Source organism: Erigeron canadensis, chromosome 8, assembly GCF_010389155.1.
Source record: "Erigeron canadensis isolate Cc75 chromosome 8, C_canadensis_v1, whole genome shotgun sequence".
Classification (NCBI taxonomy): Eukaryota; Viridiplantae; Streptophyta; class Magnoliopsida; order Asterales; family Asteraceae; genus Erigeron; species Erigeron canadensis.
The window spans coordinates 38,470,231-38,492,656 of record NC_057768.1 but is presented as its reverse complement, the minus strand read 5'-3'; the positions used below and the strand labels follow the sequence as shown (position 1 = coordinate 38,492,656).

The 22,426-nt window shown below is 33.2% G+C and overlaps 2 protein-coding genes and 1 pseudogene across 2 annotated transcripts; 1 reads left to right on the top strand and 2 right to left on the bottom strand.

The window, feature by feature from the left end:
* Window positions 1–5,995: 5,995 nt before the first annotated feature.
* Window positions 5,996–7,485, bottom strand: LOC122580009 (F-box/FBD/LRR-repeat protein At1g13570-like). The gene is made up of 3 exons (XM_043752277.1): window positions 6,986–7,485; window positions 6,803–6,913; window positions 5,996–6,718 (listed from the first exon to the last, which is right to left on the bottom strand). The coding sequence occupies exons 1-2, from the start codon at window positions 7,439–7,441 to the stop codon at window positions 6,845–6,847; spliced, it is 525 nt and encodes a 174-aa protein (XP_043608212.1). The 5' UTR covers window positions 7,442–7,485; the 3' UTR covers window positions 5,996–6,718; window positions 6,803–6,844.
* Window positions 7,486–10,677: 3,192 nt separating this feature from the next.
* Window positions 10,678–12,406, bottom strand: LOC122610789 (annotated as a pseudogene).
* A 3,576-nt stretch (window positions 12,407–15,982) lies between these two features.
* On the top strand, window positions 15,983–20,546 carry LOC122578135 (ABC transporter I family member 20). The gene is made up of 7 exons (XM_043750029.1): window positions 15,983–16,437; window positions 16,593–16,726; window positions 18,784–18,903; window positions 19,128–19,223; window positions 19,364–19,516; window positions 19,600–19,677; window positions 20,069–20,546. The coding sequence occupies exons 1-7, from the start codon at window positions 16,263–16,265 to the stop codon at window positions 20,294–20,296; spliced, it is 984 nt and encodes a 327-aa protein (XP_043605964.1). The 5' UTR covers window positions 15,983–16,262; the 3' UTR covers window positions 20,297–20,546.
* Window positions 20,547–22,426: the final 1,880 nt, after the last annotated feature.

Genomic DNA, 22,426 nt, shown 5'->3' with positions numbered 1-22,426 from the left:
GTTTTATGTTACCCCTAACCTTAGTTATCTATCATCTACCAAATTTACCCATTTATCTATGCTTACCATTAAAAATAAGTAAAAACACTAAACATTGAATCCAAAGATCCTGCGGGGTACCAGTCTAGTTCCGTAATACTTTTAAGATTTGACTATTTGAGTAAACTATAGGGACTCCTTTTGAGATGTACCACCACTCGTCGTCTCCACCACCGTTGCATCGCGCGGGGTACCGGTCTAGTTCCGTAATACTTTTAATTAAATTAAGAATAAACGACATAAATCATCCCTATGGTTTACTCAAATAATCATGTTTCGTCCCTGTGCTTAAAAAACGTCATGAATTGTCCTTTATAGAAAGAAGAGTTTCACGTTTCGTCCTTTGACTTGTTGACCGTCAACCCACATCCGTTAACCCTCCACGTGCCTCCCGCGCGAGGGGTAGTCATGTCTAATGATGGAGGAGAACTTGCATCATTTTACCTCCTTCGGTCCATATTTCAACCATGTGGTTACAAGGAAACACACTTTAGACCAAGGCGCATAAACCATATATGTGTTTACCAAAAGATATAACTACTGTATATTGAAACATTTATGAATGGGAAACACTATATGGGTAACAACTATGTTGTTTCGTTTAGCAAATATTAACAGGACAATGCAATAGGGTAACACATAAATTACAGTGGAACGAACAACAACAGGGTAATGCAAAATCAATATAACTTTTAAGAAATACATCTTTAATCGCACTATCAAGTTTGGGTATCGCTTCTAGCCTGCCTACCCGACGTACATGTAACTCATTTTCTGAAACGAAATGCTTATAAAATATCTGTAAACAAGACTTCCAAAAGCTATAAGCAAACAAAAAACATATAATCTCACATTGTGAACTCGGTTAAGATGCCAAATATAGTGAATCATTTTTGTATGTGCCAAAAAGAATGCATCAAATTACAAAAAAAGATAACAATTGGAAAACAAAAAACAGAAAATAGGAAGGGGTTAATAATACCTTTAAATTGGTTTATGCACGGGTATGACATATTTCTTTCATCGAACAGGTGGCGTGCATACACCAAATTATCGAATGGAACGTGAATACCGAGATCGATTTGAGTAGTCAAAAAAATTACCAATGAAAAGTTGAAAACTTATACAAAAATCTTGACATAATTAATTGAAATAAAAATCATTCCTATATTCTTCCAGCAGTGATTTTTAAAAGTCAAGATGCTGACTGGGCTTCATACATGTCAAATTCAGTGATTTTAAAAACTCAAGATGCTGACTAGGCATCATACATGTCAAAATCAGTGAATATGTTTAGCTAACATGATGTTAGTCAAAAGCCGATAGTCAGGATCTATAAGGCTAGTATTTTATTTAGTATAATTTAATATGATATGATATAAAATTTGTTGTAGAAAACAAAGTTATGTCAAATTTAGCTTATAGTTTCAAGCTTATAAGTTTTATTTTGCTATTAAAAAATTTGATACACAAACAACTCCAAACTCTCAAAGTTGTACCTCATAACTAATTATTTTTAACTATTAAAGTTCTTCTTCTTTTTTTTTTTTTTTTTTTTTTTGTGAACGTTTATATCACGGGATGGCTAGTCATTACATCCATACGGGCAGAGAGTTACTAGTAACCGATCCACGAAGTCAGGGACCACATGGGAGGAAAAACTCACCAATTTAACCATTACAGAAGACACGGGATATTCATGTAAACTTGTAAAGTACAAATTAACTTCAATTACTTCATCAAATACGCGAGTGTTACACTTCTATTGCATTCTTTTATCAGTTCCTGAATTTCTTTCTCCTCAAAAAGTCAAAGTTGACTCTTTTTTTCTTTTTTTCATTCTTTGACCTCACCTCTATGTCCTTTTGTGACACTTTGATATATAGCAATCTAAAATATATATATTTCTTCTCCTCTCACAAAACACGAACCAACATAAACTATAGTGTTGAAAATCTAACTTGAAAGAATCTCGATCCATCCAATTCGATCCATCGGGCAATAGTTAGTGTAACTAGGTATATATATATATATATATATATATATTAGTACTAGTTAGCTTTTATATTTGTGTTCCCTGTAAGCATGCTAAAGTTTGAGTCAACTACTACTAAAATGTTAGAAATTTGACTGTACATTGGCTTTTCCTTCTACAAGCAAGAGGTAAGGTACGTCTTTAAGAAGAAAACGGTAAATACAACCTTAAAAACGATAGTTAAACGTGCATAAAATTATTGTATATATGTATTTTTTTTTAATATCAAAAGCTCATCAGCCATGAATTTTATTAGTATAAAAGTTAAATATTATACGTTACACTCAGATTATTGAAATTTCATTATGTTTAGTATATGTATTTTCAATTCACCATATATACTTTTATTAATTAAAAGGAAAATACTAGATAGACTTTAAGAACTGTAATTAAATGAGACTAAAAGTATTGTACATTTGTATTTTTTTCATATCAAAACCCACTAATTAACCATAAGTTTTATGATAAGAGTACAAGTATTTTAATCATGTTAACTACAATGTAGTTAACAAAACCTCAATTATATTTTAATATCACATGAAATTCTATTTAGCTTTTTTTAGATACTTCCACGTTACCCGCGCAATGCGGCGGTGGTTGTGACAATGCCGTTGTGGTGGGGGGCCGAGTGTCGGTGGTGGAGACGGCGCCGAGTGGTGTGGATAATTGATGTAAATGGTTAATGAAAATATATTAAAGAATAAAAGATTGGTAGTGTAAATTAATCATTAATGTTATGGGGTAATGTATGTTGAAATATTTTAATGGGTGCTAAGTGAAAATATTATATATTTTCAACACTTCCATAAATAAAAGGGGCTATATCTTTTATAATATAATATAGATAATTATAAGGGAACAACATAACACACATTATGGGTAAAATTAAAAGCATTAATATTTTTCAAAAAGAACAAAGAATGATGTATTTGCAATCTAATGAAAAAATAAGCCCCGTACTAAAAATACAATTTGCAGACTCAATTAAACGAGGTACATCAACAACAATCTGATCATCAGTAATGGCAAGTTTTTAAGCCGCTTTGTTCGTGTCATCGGGTCTTCCCACAATCGCAATAGCAAAACACAGCTGCTGATTTTTACGAAACGACCAAACTTGAATCTTGGTCCCTTCCTTCAACTCCTCCTTATTGTCCCTCACAAAGTGGTTCCAGTTGGTGATCAACACATAATTACAAGTTCTTTCCATGTGCCACAACTTCAAATTCATCGATTTCGTGTACATTTGTAGCTTTGGTCCCACCAATCGTACCTCCATCTGATTTTTCTTAAGTGTCTCAAGAAATTCTTTCTCATCAGGCTTCAAGAATTCATGCGTCTCGATTTGGTTAATAGGCATGTTCAACCTATTCTGAGTCGGGTTCAAATCAGTTGCATACAATTTTTTTTGAATCACTAGTTTCATGTCTACACCATTCATCTCCTCATTAATAAACCTCCTCAACTTGTCTGTCGCCTCATTGCTCACCAACTCCCCACGGTCCTTCTTCTTCGATATTCTCCTCCTCTTCGTTTTCATGTTTGCGTTGTCATTCTTGGTGGATGAAGGTGCGCAAGCTTTGTAATTAGTCGTTTCACTGACACACTTGTTCATATACAAGTTTTGAATTTCTTGAGAATAATAATCTTCCTCCTCTTGTAAAGTAGCAAAGCGACTACGTTTGGACTTTTTGGCTGAATCTTGTTTCGGGCTGCACAGGGGATCAAAAAAAAAAAACAGTTATATGCGAGAAGTCGAGAACTAATTAAAATTTCAATCGTCAAACTAGTTTCTTGATTAATATAACAAAGAATACACTTTGTAAAAGTTACTAGAAAGTGAAACTACATATATAGTTATGTAAATATATAAAAACTTATAAGTTGGGTTAATACAAATTATAATGTATGCTAGCTACTTAATTAATTATTTAAAGAAAGTGAATTAAAAATATATAAACTGGATTTATATATATACCTGTCTTCGAAGGGCACCATATTAAGATCATCAACAACGAACTTCTTGACGAATGAAGGCCTCATCATGCTGATGGGAACAGGACAGATTATTCCGAGGGGCAAATCAGTCGAGACTGACGACGACGACTCTGCTTGAAACCCCGTTGGTGAATTATGATCACTACCAGCAGGAGGACAGATTGCGAGCGACAAATCAGTTGAAACAGACTCGAATGATGAAGATGTCGTCATGGCAGGATCAGGACAGATTAGGAGCGACAAATCAGTCGAAATAGACCCCATTGTAGTTAATAAGTTTTAAGAAAGAATTATTTAACTTCGAACTTTCGAAGCAATAATAATGAGAAAGTCGATCGAATATGTGAAATACCCTTTTAGCAGTGCACGTATAGATATGATAGAGGGAGTATATAAACTTGTGCGATAATTAAGTTTGTGGTTTTCGAAAATAAAACCTAATACGATTAGGAAGGTAATATTTATGGTATTATTTACTTACCATATATCATATATAGTTACGCGTATAGTAGGAGTCTAAATTTTAATTAAACATATATACTTGGGCGATAATTAATTTTGTGGTTCGAAATTCCTTTCTAAATTTCATACCCTAGTTTCTATATTTGGTAATATTTTATTTTAAACTTGTTAAAACAAGTCAGTGGATACTCGAGTAATGTGACGACAGTATGGTGGTCGCAATCTCTCGGCAACTAATGTTAATTCCGCGACAGGTGGCGGTGAATGTTGGTGGTAGTGGCGCTGTCGAGTGGTGTAAATTATTGATGTAAAAAGTTATTGATGTAAAGATCTTGGTGGAGATATTATAAAAGATGAGGGCATCAAGGACTAATAATATAATTTAATCAATAAAGTTATTTGATAAATTCTCATATCCCAAAGGTATCACTTTTAAACATAAATATGTAATCTTTTCTTTATTACTATACTATAAATCATTTTGGGTCGTATGTCTGAAATTCAGATTTTAAAATGTCTAAAATGTCTTTAATATATGAACATCATTAACAACTAAAATAAGTAGTCTACTAAAAATACCTTTAATAAATTAACTTATAACATGTATCATTTAACTTTTAACTTCTGAAATATCTACGGTATCAAAGGCACAACGTGTCACTTGCACGTCAATTAGCTACATCCTCCGATCCTCGTATCAATTAGATTTATAGCATTACCCTTGAAAGTAGGATTGAAACTTCATGGTCAATATGGTAATGAAGTAATGAACTAGGGGATGAAATGGGTAACTGTGGTCAATGTAGAAAGTGTCAACGTTTCAAGTATAGTGATTAAACCCAATTTCATAGGGCCTGCTATTTATGAATGGGTCCTCCCCTGCTCTTTTTATCATGCTAGATTGCCAAAATATAGCCGTTGATTTGCTGTATAAAAAGACTCTTAAGCCTTACAAGTAACATCTATGAATATATGCATCCGAAGTGAACAATTTATAGATCAAGGACTTGCTTTTATAAATTGAAATAAGTTCATACGAACACCTGTATCGAAACGATATAAACATCAAAAGTCTTGCATCTTCTGTCGAAAATATTTGCATCAAGGCTAACATATCTTTAGCGAACAAAATTCTTGATAACCATTGGCTAATCCATTAACCTGTTTTAACCGACAAAAATGGACATAGATAAATGAAATGAACTTATATGGATATGGACATTGATGATGAAAAAATAAATGGGTATGAATACGAGTACAGTTTCACCAGATTCATTAACATCCCTACATACAACACCAGATATGTTTCGAGTACGCCAATTATGTGCGGCCAACAACCGCAAAAACATAAAATTTCAACTAAAGAAAGTACGCAAAAGCTATCAGCAACTCAACAATATTAGTAGATTAGCATAATAAATCCAAAACTTCTCTGTTGATCTAAAGTACGCAAAAACTAGCAGCAACTCAACATTAGTAAATTAGCATAAATAAGCTCAAAAGTTCGTCTTTGATCTATTGTACGAAAAAACTATCAGCAACTCAACATTAGTAGATAGCATAAAAAAATCCAAAAGTCCTTTGTTGATCTGAAGCACGCCAAAACTATCACCATATTGCAACCATAGGGATATAGGTAAACACAACTACTCTATCATTCCAAATGATCAATGATTATCTCTGCGACTGGTGATGCACGTGGGAAGCGTGTGACAATTCTTAGCATCTTCAACTCCTCATCAATTGAAGTTAGTGGGCCAAGCCCTATCCTCACCTTTTCCAGCACAGGTGACTTGGCCAAGATAAGCTTCAGAAACTCAAAATCAGGAATGCGGAAACATTCAATCTCCAATTCTTTCAGATGCTCCAAACAAATATCTAAATAGCCATCAAGTGAACTGCACAAAAGTCCTTTTCTATCCGACCACCTGGTAAACTTCAAGAAGGGTTGGTATTTCTTGTGTGAGTGTTTTATTGGCATAGAAATTGAAAAAAAAAAAAAATACACCACAGATTTATGAGATTTAGCCTTAGCTTAATTTTCTCCAAGTTTGGGGAGCATCTAACAAAGAGAAACAGAAAGAGCAAATCTTCTTCATTCGACAATGTATCCCATATACACAAGTATTTGAGGTGGACTAATTTGGTTGGAAGCTCTCGTGGAGGTTTGACTTGGTAAAACCACTTGAACAACAGACAAAACAAAGATTAATAAGCAAAGTTTTTTTCCCAGTTGAATCAATTAATATACCCTGTAGATTATATTACCTCGATGGTCAAACAATCAAAAGACAGATGTTCAATCACAGGTTAACATTTGAATAGCTCAATCATGTCTACCTGTAAACCGCTTCCATCGAGGTCTTCAATAAATAAGATCTGCAGCAGTTCAATAATCAGATGTAGAACTGTCAAAAAGTCCATGGGACATATGCTGTAGTGAAAGCTTACCAAATTCAGGCTTTTAAGTAATGGACAACTGGATAAGAGATGCAGAACTGTTTTCATAGAGGTTTTTACACAAGTCATGGATAAACTTGTGAGGCTACTAAATCCACTAGATCTTGGATCGAATTCCAGCTCACAGACCTGCAGAGTTAAATCTGCTAACTGATTCAATGAGAAGAAGGATAAAGGTAACCTATAAAAATCGTTACGGGGATCATTCAACTCAAGTGCAAACTTCTTGACAGTTTTGTTCTTCGACAAATAACGTATTATTAGGTCGATTTCAGTACATGTGTAGTTTGCTTGCATGTCAAGAGTGAACTCGACTATTGGACCCTGGTGCACTAACAGAACATGTTGTATAGCAGAGAAAATTTTATACTTCCTGACCAACTCTTTGCTTTCATTTAGCGGATACTCCAGCTTATCTGGTCCATCTGTGTCAACTTCATCAAACATCTGCGACTCTCTAAAAACAAGTTTAGAAATTGTGGACCATTTTTAATTCCATTTGTTTGAGAGAATACTCGTCCTCACTGCATCTCTTATCGGTACAAGACATAGAATGGTTTCTATCATGCATGAAGGAAGGGTACTGATTCTACCCAAAGGCAAATGTTGGACTTCAGACGAAGGTTCGGGTCTCATCTCAACGTTGTGTTGCTGGACGGAAACCAAATAATTACTGTAAAAAACTGATTAAAGATAAACTCTATAATACATACAAAATATAACCAGCAAGGTTGGATAAGTGGTTAACACCCTTGCCTTTAAATACAAAGGTCAAGGGTTCTATCCTCACGTCTAGCAAGTTGCAAGGTTGGAGGTTTTTTTCTATCTTAGATATAACCAGGAAACAACCTCACTACACCGTCATGGTAGGGGTACGGTTGTCTACATCTTAACCTCCTCATACACCGTCTAGATATTGGGAGCCAAAACCCGTGGAAGATGATATTGGGTGCTTACTTTTTTTCTATAATACATACAACATCCCATTACAACACTTGGTATGATTATATTTCTTAATTGAAGAAAAATATAAAAAAATGTTCAAGTCATTTGATGGCTAAGCTGAAAAAATTTCTTTAAACTCGGGTAACCAGAGGAGGAAATCTTTCACTCGGATGGGGCTATATGTGACCGATTATGAACCCTAAAATGTCAAAAAATCTAAATAAAAAAAAAACTAAAATTAAATTGTAAAACGAAACGCATGAAACAGGGCATAACACAACATTTTATTTAATAATTAATTAGTTATGCAATAACATACTACATATGTATTTCAAGATATGGAAAGTGATTGGAAAAGTGGAAGATACCTGACTCAGTCGGTGAGTTGGAGGTTTTTATTCCTTTCCCGAACAGAAGAAAACCCAGAGTAACTGAAATCAGCTCACTTTTATTAGTCGAGTATAAGTTACATATATGGTCCCTAAACTTTTTGATACGTTGTTTTTGGTCTATTTGTCTTATTTTTTGGACAATAAACACTCTCTTGTCATGGAATGGGCACTTTGTGTATTGTCTTTACTCTTTTGGACAAATTGAGGAAAAGAAAAAGGAATAATTTAGTTATCAAAGAACAGCACTAAGTTCACGACATGAAAATGTTAAAAAGTTTGCATGGAAAAAACTTATCATGTTCCAAATAAAACAAAAAGATACTTGTGTAATGCAACAACTGACAACAGTGATAACAATAAGGTGTTGTGGTGGCGTGACTGATGGTGATTTTCGCAACTGATGGCAGTGTTGGCGGTGAATATTGGTGTTGGAAACGTCGGCGAGTGATATATATTATTGATGTAAATGAGTTGGTAAAGATATTTTAGATTATAAGAAACTGGTGGTGTAATTTAATCCATAAATATAGCCTTTCAACGTGAATATGTAAATTCTATTCTTGTAATGTGGTATAGATAAGTTCTAAGCCAAATTCTTTTTTGGATTTCAAATAAAGAAAATTTCATCATTTACACCTTCACCCAACAAAGTTTTGATGTCAACTTTTAGTCCCATAATGGTAACTTTAGACAAACGGACTTTTTTTACGGATTATAAAAATATTGTCTAATCACTTGAGCAATAGTTTATTTAGCTTTGATTCAATGAAATGTCTCATCCATATTGATGTAACTTATCTATATCTATATATATATATATATATATATGTAGATATCCCTTTTACATTTTAAGTTTCAACATTTACTTTTTTAAAATGTCCATATTTCAATTTTATATTTACCTAACACCATTTTTCTCTCCTCAAATCTCAACCAATCATTTGTTTTCTCTCTCCTCCATAAATCATTTATTCCTCCAATTCATTCACAATCTTTTATCTCAAAAACCGTACATCGATATATTATAAAAATTATATGGGTGTTCTTAAAATTTCATGCTCTTTCATTAGAGATGTCATTCGATATACTTTGGACGAATTTTTAAATCCGAGGGCGGAGCCCGTACGGCTAAGGTATTTGGCTATCACACTCTATGATCTATCACCCCATTATCTCACCGCCGCAACGCGCGGGTACTTGCTCTCGTCTTATTTAATACCGATTAGTCGATTAACAATGTGTTATCCATTTAATGTAACTTTTTTCAAGATGTATTTGATCTAAAGGTTTGAAAATAGAATTTTAAGCCCAAATTCATAGGGCCCGCTATCTATGAATGGGTCTTCCCCTGCTCATTTCAACATGCCAAAATCCAAATTATGGCCATTCATCTGCTGTTATATAAAAACCTTCAGAACTATTAAGTAACATCAAAGAATCTATGAATATGTATCAAAAGATAACAGATTTAGAGGTCAGTGTCTTCATTACTGGACACGGTTTTGATGACCAAGGACTTTCTTTTTTAAAATGAAAAAAAGTACATATAAACACCGAAAAATAACCCATAGCCAGACCGTCCAAACATCCATATATTTTACAGAGTACAACTTTCAAACTTACCAAAAAAATAGGGGAGGAAATCTAATATCTAAAACCTGCATACTATCGAAACAGTGTACTAAAATTACTAAAAAAAAATTTTGAACAGCAAATTACTTTAAATTAAAAAAATACTCGTATATAAATCGATGCACCAAATGACCAAATACACATGTACTCAATTAGTCAAAAAACCAAAGCTAATAGTGCAACAAACATGATAAGAACGTTTGTGTAGAGAGGTTTAACTTATTATTTTTACATCTAGTGTAAAAAATATTTGCATCAAAGTTGATGTACCTTTAGCAAACAAATTTCTTGATATCCATTATATACCCTATTATCCGGCGCGGATATGGACGTGGATGAAGGAAATGAACTTTAATGGACATGGAAATTGATGATGAAAAAATGACTGGATACGACTGTGAATAGTCTCAACGATCCATTACCATCCCTACATACAACACATATTCGTATTGAGTACACCAAATGTGTGAGGCCAACAATCGCAAAAACATAAAATTTCAACAAAAGAAAGTATGCAAAATTAAAAACTATCAGCAACTCAACATTAGTAGATTAGCTTAATAAATCCCAAAGGTTCTTTATTGATCCAAAGTACGAAAAAATTATCAGCAATCAACACTAGTAGATTAGCATAATAAATCCCAAAACTTATTCGTTGATTAGAAATGATCTGCAGCAAATTGCAATTGTATGGGGGTATACGCAGCTACACTGTCACTTTATACGATCAATGATGATTTCTGCAGCTGGTGATGCACGTGGGAAGCGTATGAGAATTCTTAATATCTTCGACTCTTCATCAACAGGATCCGTTGGGCGAAGCACTATCCTCACCTTTTCCAGCACTGGTGAGTTGGCCAAGATAAGCTTCACAAACTCCAATTCAGGCTTCTGAATGCGGAAACATTTGATCTCCAATTCTTTCAAATGCTCCAACCAAATATCCAAGTAACCATCGAGTGAAATAGATCCTGGACTATTGCTCAAATGACATTTAACCCACAAGGGACACTTCAAGAAATGTTGGTATTTCTCGTGTGAGTGTTCACTGGCATGGAATCAAAACTAAAGAAAAAATACACAAACAGATTTATAAGATTTACCTGCAGCTAAATTTTCTCCAAGTTTGGAGAGCTTCTAATATAGAGAAGAAGAAAGATCAAACTATCTTTAAGAAACAATATGTCCCTTATATACAAGTATTTGAGGTGGACTAATGTGGTTGGAAGCTCTCGTGGAGGTTTATCTCGGGAAATTCCCTTGAACAATAGACGATACAAAGATTAACAAAAAGCTTTTTCCGAGTAGAATCACTTAACATATCATGTAGATTATATTACCTCAATGGTCCAACGATCAAAAGACAGATGTTCAATCATAGGTAAACATTTGGATAGCTCAATAATGTCGACAGTTGAACCGCCTTCAACAAGGCCTTGAGATAAGCTCTGCAACAGTTTCAATATTCAGATTAGTTATCAAAGTCTATGGGAAATAAGGACATATACTGCAGTAAAAGCTTACCAAACTCAGGCTCTTAAGTAATGGACAACTGGAATATATGAGACGTAGAAGTGTTTTCGTACAGGTTTTTACAGACCTCATGGATAAACTTGTAAGGCTAATAAATCCACTAGAAGTTGGATTTAAGTCCAGCTCACAGTGCACCAGAGTTAAATCTGCTAACTGATAAAGGTAACTTATAGCGATACCTATGGGAACCCGTCAACTCAAGTGCAAACTTCTTGACGGTTTTGTTCCTTGACAAATAAATTATCAATTGGTCGATTTCAATACACGTGTTATCTGCTTTCATGTCAAGAGTGAAATCGATGATTGGACCGTGGTGCATTAACAGAACTTGGTCGATTTCATAGCATAGAAGAGTTTACACTTCCTGGTCAACTCTTTCCTTTCGTTTCGCGGATACTCCGGTCGATGTGGTCCATCTATCTCAAATTCATCAAACATTAGACACTCTCTAAAAACAAGTTTAGGAATTGTGGACCATTTGTATCTCCATTTCTTTGAGAGAATATATACTCGTCCTTACTGCATCTCTTATTGGTATACGACATAGAATGATTTGTATAGTGGATGAAGGAAGGGCACTGATTCTATCCAAAGACAAATGTCGGACTTTAGATGAAGGTTTAGGTATCATCTCAAGGTGGCGTTTCTGGGCGAATACCAAATAATGCTGCAAAAAATAGTTACTTTGTCAAAAACTGATCAGGGATAAACTCTATAATACATACAAGTATATATACAAGTAAACCACATAAGCCCACTACCACTTGCTATCAATAGGATCAGGGCCACTATGTAGTACCTTGAGTGAATATTGACTTTTACAACCATCTTCTTTCGTTAACTTCTTCCTGCAATCGGTCTCATCATACTCAAAAGCAGATGTATTTACATCAGTTGGATCACAAGACATGCAACTGCTCTAAAGTCACTAGCTAATAATTACGCATAATATCTACATATTAATTAAGAATCGAGAGGTTTTCTATTTCGAAATTAAGTCTAAAGCCATTGACAATATCAGATACTGCAACTGGTCTTGAAGGGTTAGTGACAGGATCAAGCAGTACTGCAATGTGAGCAATAAACAACTTGACGTATCTTAATATTGCAAGATTTTCACTCCTAATCCTAGGTTAGAGCAAACAAAGTACTTGATAGTAAACTTTATACAACTCCTACTATTTTTAACGTGTTTAAGAAGTGTATGGAGCTAGGATTTAACAGCATTAGAAGATTTCTTTCAACGTACGTGTTGCCTTTGCAATATAATCTTATATCTGCCTAGTAATCGCAAGACGTGGAGCTGAGGCCGGGCTGGCAATGTTTGTCTGTGTGGGTCGTACAAAATGGTTGGTGGAGTACGCTGGGAGTATACGGGATATATAGGCCACCAAATGTGGCCCGGGTTGGGGTTTCTTCGTAACAATCCACATATATGTACTCCTATGTCATAAAACATGTTGAAATCATAAACGCACAAAATCAACTACACTTAATAATTAATTCCAATGTGGTAAAGCCTCCATAGGCTAGTCAGTTGGATGACTCCTCCAATTCCACGTTAAAAAGTATTTGGGTACATCTTTCATTATTCATAAATTACCTTCTTGTCTACATATAACTGTCTTAAAGAAATACATGAAGATATATTAAATAGAGTATAATAGCCCGGTATTATATGTATTAGAACCAAATGTTTCACCTTCTTTGTGACAATCACTAGAATTCAACATAAGGTGTTTCTCAGGATTTGTAGTAATGCAAATTGCTAATAGCATGGATTCTCTAGCGATCCAAGTTATTAATTTATTACCGTAATAATAGCATATGTTAATTAGTAGCTAGCATAAACTATAAAATTCTAGGGTAATATTAATTACAAAAAAATAGTGAGAAAGTACGAAGCTAATTCAAAGTGAAAGTAAAAACATGTGGATTAAGTAAATTACCTTGTAAGATAAGCATTACTTGATATCCTTGAAGCTTCGCATTAGAGTAAAGAGATCAGAAAATTGTAACCTAGGTGAAAGTGGTCAGCACAAAATTCGTCTATATTCATGAATTGTATTTTGATTAATAATCTTCGGCACAAAATTCGTCTATATTCATGAGATTGTATTTTGACCAATAACTAACGGCACCGACAGTACATCATCAAATGTGTTTTAGAGTGTTGTATAGTACAATAATATATAACATATTTTGTGGTGTACGGTCAAAACCTAATAATGCACATATCACATTCCAATAATTAAGCATGAAAGTTATATAAAATTTAATATTATTATTATATGGAGTTCACAAGTATGTTGGGAAATTCCGAGGGAAAACTTAGAAGTAAGCTTGTTTTTCTATGGTTTTTTATTAATTAATAATATATTATGATCATTTTAATTCAAAACACTCTAAATTAAATTCAATATATACTAGTCATATGCCGATGTGATGCGATACTATAGCGACAGTAGTGATAGTGTAGTGATAGTGAGTGACTGGTGGCGCCGGCAACTACAGTGGTAACAGTGTGATTATTAATGTAAAATTAATTGATATAAAAGATTTTTTTAATTAAACTTGTGAAATATATTGATATTCAGAATATTTACAATAAAGTCAAAACCAAGACAATAATTGATATAAAAGATATTGGTGTAGCTTTTTAAAAGTTGAGAATAAATGTTATAAATTAAATTCAATAATGATATTATTAGTATTTCAAATATAAGTATCTAAAATAGATATTATAGGTATTTCAAGTAGATATTATAGGGTTTTAAAATAACTTTTTTGTAAGGCAAAGTTGTATTTATGTAAACCATATGCAAGTCGAAATATAGTTCAAGACTTCAAGAAAGTACATATGTACATACACCAAATGAAAAGAATATACATATGAAACACCACTTTAGCTGAATCTTAACTAAGATGGATGTAAAAAACCTGAAGTGGTTCAGAAAGAATTCCCCAAGATTAAGGGTCAGCCACCGGTTTTTCACCCTAGCTTATTTTTGATAGTTCCTCAAACATGTTCGGTTTTAATTTTAGTTTAGACAATAAACAAATCTCTTATATGAATAAAGCAAAATTTTTATGACATCATTATTTTCTAAGCAATACACACTTGTTATTATTAGAATTTTTTATATTATTTATTTCTTTTTTATTATTTTGATTTATGACAACATCTTTATTTAAAGTTTAAATCTTTTTCTTATTAAAATTATGATTTGTAATTTATTTCTTTTCTACCCTAAGTCTCATGTAAATTAAAGTGTGATTATTTAATCTATGATTTATTTCACTTTTATTTTTGTTATTTATGATGTCATTTTTTTAAAAAAAGTTTGTATTATTTCTTTTTAAAAACTTTAATAACTTATACATGTTAAATTTCCATCATCTACATAATTTTGTCATAACAGGTTTTAAATTATTATGTGATTGCGTATGTGATTACATATATATGAACAAGGCCTAAGTAAATGATAAAACAATAATTTTGGCCCATTATATATATTGCTTTGAAAAAATAGGTAACTATTATGGAATAGACACCTACTTATTTATTTTGACTATAAAATAAATAACCCACTACGGACATATCACGAGAAGAAGTAACTTTCATCTCATTCTCTTTCATATATATGAGTCATATATCTCATACAACAAAAAAGGAGTTTATTCTCTCCTTATTTCAACACACAATGGATATCATACAACAGTATATACACATCCATCCTCATATAATACAAGAGTAAGTGAATTGAAGTAGATTCACTTCTGTCCACACATATGGTGAGCATCACATTAGACCACAGAGAGTATTTCATACTACATATGTTCATTCCACATGCAAAATGGATCACGTACATTCATGCCTCACATCAAAAACTTGAAAGTGAACAATATTCACTTCACATACACTCAACATCACATACAAAAGCAAGTGATCATAATCACTTCTACCTATCCTTCTATAACTCATGAGAAACATGTATCTCGCTCTAAGACAACCATTTCCATCTTAGGCTCGCTAAGAGCTTGTTAGGTTTGCACTGTATATTCAGGAGATGCGATGGTTGTCATGGTTAAACCCGTATTGTCACTGAGCCAGTCAATCTAGGTTCAAACATTATGCAAGTTAAAAAAAATTATTTTTTGTTGAAACACAAGGTATTGTTTTTTGAGGTTATGAATAATATATTTATTTTGTTGTTTACGCACATTAAGTATATTTGATACAAAAATTTAAAGATAGCTATATGCATTTTGCTTATCAAAACTATAAAATGTTTTAGTTAATTATAACATAGAATTTAAGAATTTACCGATCAATTTTGTTGCAACTTTAGTGACGAAAACATGTTGTTATAAAACTTCTATTAATAAGTCCGAATTAATTATCTAGTCCGATAGTAATTCCAAATTTCCAACCAAACGCCCCTCTCAATGAGATCCAAAAATACAAGAGAAGGAAAAAAAGGAAGGAAAGTAGTCGGTGGTAGACGTGCCGCAATTGAGACCAAGGCCTTTGGTGTACGAAGATTTCGCGACTCAAAACCCCCCCACGACATCCAAACAATACCTCCGTCAGCTTTCTGATTCCACCCACCCACCCACCCACTCACATCCAGATATAAATTAAATTGCTTATAAAACCCCTTGTTTGTTGATCCATTATCCCTCGCACCAAACCAAATCAATTCACACACCTTTTTGTTATATAATCTAAGGATAGATATATACATACATAGATAGATACAAGAATGGTTGCAAATGAAAACGAAGAAAATGTTCCAATGGTGGTAATCAACAAACTGAAATTCACATACCCAGGTATCGACGGACACCCACCCCCAGGTTCCGTCCCTCTTATCCAAGACTTGTCACTCACTCTTAACTCCGGTGATCGCTGTCTTCTTGTCGGATCAAATGGCGCTGGTACCACTTCTCCCTTTTATTCCCATTCATTCATTCAAATTTAATATGAATATTACTTTAGTGATATATATATATATATATATATATGTGTGTGTGTGTGTGTGTGTGTGTGTGTGTGTGTAAAAAATGGATTGAATATGATTGTTAATGAAAAGGGAAAACAACGATATTGAAGATATTGGGAGGGAAGCATATGGTGGAGCCTGACATGGTTAGAGTTCTTGGAAGGTCTGCTTTTCATGATACTTCTTTGACTTCTTCTGGTCAACTTGCTTATCTTGGTGGTGAGGTGATTTTCTTTTCTTTTCTTTTTTTTCCCCTTCTTTTTTAATTCATAATAATTATACCGATGTTGAATGTTGGCTTATAGAGGTGTGTTTGGATTTGTATCTTAAGTTGAAATCGCAATTGTCAGTTTGAAATGTTCGTAAATCGGTTAAAGTTGTGATCTTTTTCAATATTTAGGCCAGAACTGTTAGATTTACCCAAGGTGCCGCTTTGAAAATGCATATCCAAGCATCACTAATTGTGGTAGAGAAATGATTGTCTCGTTTAGTTTTTTATTTTATTTTTGGAACCAACGATTAGCCATGTTTGGATGTGCTTATTTAGAATAGTTACCGGATGGTTGGTTCATGAGTCGAATTAACACTTTTTGATAAAGGTTAGTCTGAGATCTATAGTATGTATCCTACCTTTGAGCGTCCAGCTTTCAACTATAGTTTTGCTCATGTGACATCCATATGGAGTTGCCATGTCATCAAACTAGTCTTACGTCACCAGTTTACAATTCTCTAAGATGTTAGATACATTACATACTAGAAAAGTGTTTGAAAGTTAGATACATACAATAACAACATTTATAGTATGCCGGATACATCTATAATTCGCGGGTTATTGTTACATATTTAAGTACTTAACCCTAAAAGTACGGATCATTTGGTAGTTTTACATTCTATACAAGATCAGTTTTGCAGCAATTACGTCTTACGTAGCCACTAGTTACCTATTTGTCAGAATTCGATTGCTTTGACCCCTAATAAAATAACTAAACCAGTAACATCATATCTCTCAAATACTGCAATTATGCTGCACATCCTACACACCCTAGGTAAATAATCAGGAACTTGTTGGAAATCTGTTTGATTGTGTATTGGTATAGTTTCTTGCTTAATATATTGAGTTTGTATGCCTTCACTGTGATAGTTTAATTGCCTTTATCTTCCTAAATCTATGCCTTCAAAAATCATGGTTGTAAATCTCAGTTATCTCGGCCGATATATCCCCGATATATCGCTTATCGGTGGTCGACCGAGATGATATATTCCCGATATATCCCCGATATATCGCTTATTGGTGGTCGACCGAGACGATACCGAAAAGCGATATTTACAACCTTTTGATCATCTCATTAAATGAGCACAATTAGAAAATACAACTGATTTTATAGCATGATAGTGTTTATAAATTTAGGCAATAACATTAAGACACTAATTGAATGTTTTTCCATACTTATAAGTGGATCAATTAAAAAAAAAGGTTCAGTCAGTACTTTAGGCTTAGGCGACAACATGGTCTGTCAGCTGTGAACAGGATAATAGAATACTATAGATCTTTTATGTAACTAAATTGATTATTTTGTGACAAATTTTTTTGCATTCAAAAGTTATAGTAATTTAATCTAAAAGGAGTTACTAAAATATTCCTCATATTAGGATTGGTATAAAAGTCATTGTATGTACGGCCTAAGGGAACTTAGTGTAACAAAACAATAGTTTTATATATACAATAAACTTGTAGCTCATTGGATACTTATATGTTAATATAGTTGTGGATAGCTATGAAAAAAGCATGCAAATCGAGATAACAGAATCACCGCATATGAAGCCCTGTAACAGCTAAGTTCACATAGCTGCAACTGATACTAGTTAATGTTACAAAGTATAATATAAACAGCAATTTAGTTATAGATTGCATCATATATACTTTGCCCCCAAAAACAGTATCAATAAATCAAACACTACGCGAGCAATTTACTTGGTTTCTTGGTTCGTGCTTAAAGTTCATGGACTCACCCACATTGATGGTAATAGTGGATTTAATTTTTTATAGACATCAGAGGCATCTTCAGTTCTAAGTAGTTTATCTTTATCATTGATTATATGTATAGTACTTCATTAGTGTCTTTTGCGAAAATATCAAGCTAAAACAAATATGCTCATATCTGCCTTTGCAAATTATTGGTGCGAAATGCTTCCATGATATTGCTATTTTTAAAAGACCCCACAGCATTTGTTATTTTATCATTACGGAAAGGTATCCTGAATAGTTTATTTCAATGAACAGTGGAGAAGGGAAGTTGCTTTTGCTGGCTTTGATGTTGCTATACAAATGGATATTTCCGCTGAAAAAATGTTATTTGGGGTAGCGGGGGTTGATCCTCAAAGAAGAGCTGAGCTGATTAAGGTAGGTAAAAGACTTGTGCACTTACCTTGCTTCATGCATTTCTCATACATCCTATGTCAGGCCCACTCTTCTTTGTATCTTATGTACATGAACCACAAAGTCGGTTTTCCAGTTAATGTATCATCTATCTGTTTGAAACATTCCTCTCAAATTCAAAGAAGCTATCCTTATCCAGTTTATGCATTTTACCACGTGAAACTGAGGAAATGTTTTAATCACTTCAGGTTTTAGATGTCGATTTGTCATGGAGGATGCACAAGGTATCTGATGGTCAGCGAAGAAGGGTGCAAATATGCATGGGGCTTCTAAAGGAATTCAAGGTATTAACTTAGTATTGAATTGGATCCATGGAAAACTAAAAATTCTTTCTTTTGCTGAATAATAATTTAGATATGTGACGTTTGACAATTAATAATGCTTTGGTTAAGTTTCTCTTGTGTGACTGATTCATTCTGTATAGGTTCTTCTTCTTGATGAAATCACAGTTGACCTAGATGTACTTGCCAGGGCTGATCTTTTGACATTCCTTAAAAAGGAATGTGAAGACCGCGGTGCTATCATCATATATGCTACACATATATTCGATGGTCTCGAGAATTGGCCTTCACACATCGTAAGCTTTTTTTGTAATCTATGCATTTATTTGTAACCTAGCATCCCACTATTCTGATTACAGAATCATTTTCTTTGTTGTAGGTTTATGTTGCTCAAGGAAAGTTGCAGTTGGCATTGCCTATGGAAGAGATAAGAAAGATGAGCAATCTATCTTTAATGGTAAGTTTTCTTTGGTAAAAAACAGCGAGTCATTTCTTTTTCTTGATGTCCCAAAATGAATATCAAAATTACTTATTATTGCCAAAGATCCAATTCCAGTGGAAATATATGTGACGGTTACCAAGATCTGATGGTTCTGAATCTAGTCAAAAGTTTCCAACATATGTAATTGTTAACGGCCCATTCACATGTTGCACTTTTTAGTTTGGCCTTTAAGGTCAAATGGCCCATTATGACCTTCAAAGTAAATGCAAGATGATTTAATTTCTAGATAAATAAGTTTTCAGCTATTCGGTTCAAAAGCTTCAATACCAATGCATGGAAGTTTTAAATTTTTAATTAAGAAATAAGTCAACATCAACGGACCAGTTAATACTGTTTATGGTTACAGAGAACAGTAGAGCAATGGCTGAGGAAAGAACGAGATGAGGAGAGGAAGAGAAGGAAAGAGAGAAAAGCAAATGGGCTTCCAGAATTTGATAAGCGTATTGATGGTACTCGGGTAGCTGGGGATCCAGTTCGTGTGGTCAACAACGGTTGGGCTGCTGGAAGGTTGAATTCCACCGTTGCTGGTGAAGAGAACTTTGTCTATAGTTCAAACAGGGTTGTCAGACAATAGTCTAAATTGACACCTTAGACCACGGTACAAACTGAAACCCGAGACAATTGATAAAATGGATACCTGGTCCAATTTTTGGTTCTTTTTCCTCCCATACTTGTACGCAATCTTTTCTCTTTATGCTTAAACAAACCTGCTTCTTATGCATGAAACGGTATATTTGTTGTAAATGTACCATTTATATCTCTCGATAGTCAAGTGTGTAAACATGTACCAATTATATCTTAAAGAGCAATTGTTGGTTTATGAATATCTATCTATACAAGTATACATATGACATATTTATAGTGATTTATTCATTTATGAGAAACTATTAAATCTTGAGGACGCATTCATTTTCTAGTTTAGATTGAAAATTATGTTTTTGTTCACATACTCCAAAAAAAAAGAAAAAAAAAAAAGGAAAAAGGAAAAGGTTGCATAACAAATTCTGTATGGTTCCCCTATTCTTCATCTGGTATCCATGCTTCTTGCTGCATAAAAAAGACGTGTTCGAATATGAATTTTGTTGACAGGAGTCACGATGACTGATGATTTAGGAGTGGATGATTTATTGATCTAAACTTATTAACTCTAGCTCCCCAAAATGGGTTCTAAACAAGAATTGGATGAGGTAAGACGAGATCGAGGTCACACTGTGTCAGTTTAATTCGGGACGGCTTATGAAATCTTCAGAATTTGGTGTTTCGTCATCAATAACGGAATATACCGATCCCCATGAAACCAAATAATGGAGAGTTAAAAGTAGTAGAAAAACAACACTTCTAATGGAGCTTATTAGTGACCTTAGCACATTTAAGTGACACATTGACAATGATCTCATCACTTAATCGATTGATAAATTAAGGGGCGAAACTGACCGGTCAAAGATTTATTTTTCTCGAACGTCCTATGCACATAAAATCCTTAGGGTATCCCCTGCCAACACTTTTGGCTCGACCTCGTCTTTAGGGCTTGTCGGTGAAGCGAAGAAGGGAAATACAGGAAGTTGATGTCAAATGTATGTATACATGTGTATGTATATACGTATATATTTGTTTGGAAAAAAAAAACTAAATGATGAAGGAAGTCATGAGGTATGTCTAGTTTAGAAAACTAATTTAACGTTAAGGTTACAAAGTTAATGAAGGTAAAAGGGAAATGATTAATCCTTCTAAATTCATAGTCTAAAAAATTCCTCCTAATTATTAGATGATGATATGTGAAAAAATCATGGGCAAAATTAAGAAATAGAATTTGTGGATACCACATGTCATTTTCTTACACTATGTTCTTGAGTTTTTTTTAGGGAAGAAGAGAAAGGAATACAAATGATTTTATAACAATTTGTATTCTTGAGTTTTTTTAATAGAAGGAAAAGAAATGAAATGATATAGATGGATTTTTTAGTTACTTTTGTTCCTAAATATAGAATGATTTGGAAGGATCTATTCTCTCATATTCGCATCTCTTCTATTCATTTCATTTCTTTTAAATTAAAACTAGAGAACACAACATTATAATTTTAGAAGGATTTTTAGCTTAATTTTTAAGAAATGTAAAATAAGATCATTACTAGAACAACCAAATCATCTTGTAATCATGATTAAATTTAGATAACTATCACATATAGTATTTAGTTAGATTAGATATAGATATTAAACTGAATTAAGTATTAGATTTTTTTATTTAAAGTTTAAAGATAAATGATTAGTGCAATTTCTTTACCTATCATAAATGTAGTCAAAAATAAAATGAGAGTCGAATTAATACTTATTAAAAATATAAAGAACGTTAAATGTAAGAGAAAATATAATATGTTGTTAACAGCAGTACTGTTATCCTCACAAATTTCTTCTTCAATTTTGAAATGTGATTAAATAAACAACTCATCCTATCTGAATGTGAAAAATTATATGATGTCAATAGGTAAATAGCCCCAAAATAAAAATCATGTTAAATTTTTGGCTACAACTGCATCAATTATTGATGTTAAAATCATGTTAAATTAAAACCAATCACCAAGCTTTTGTTTTTGAACATTCAAGCAAAATTTTATTGCACATCTTTCTAACAATAAACATAATTCTATCTATTTTTTATTATCAAATCTGTTTTTTTCTCTTCAAAAAGATTTTTTCACACCAACTA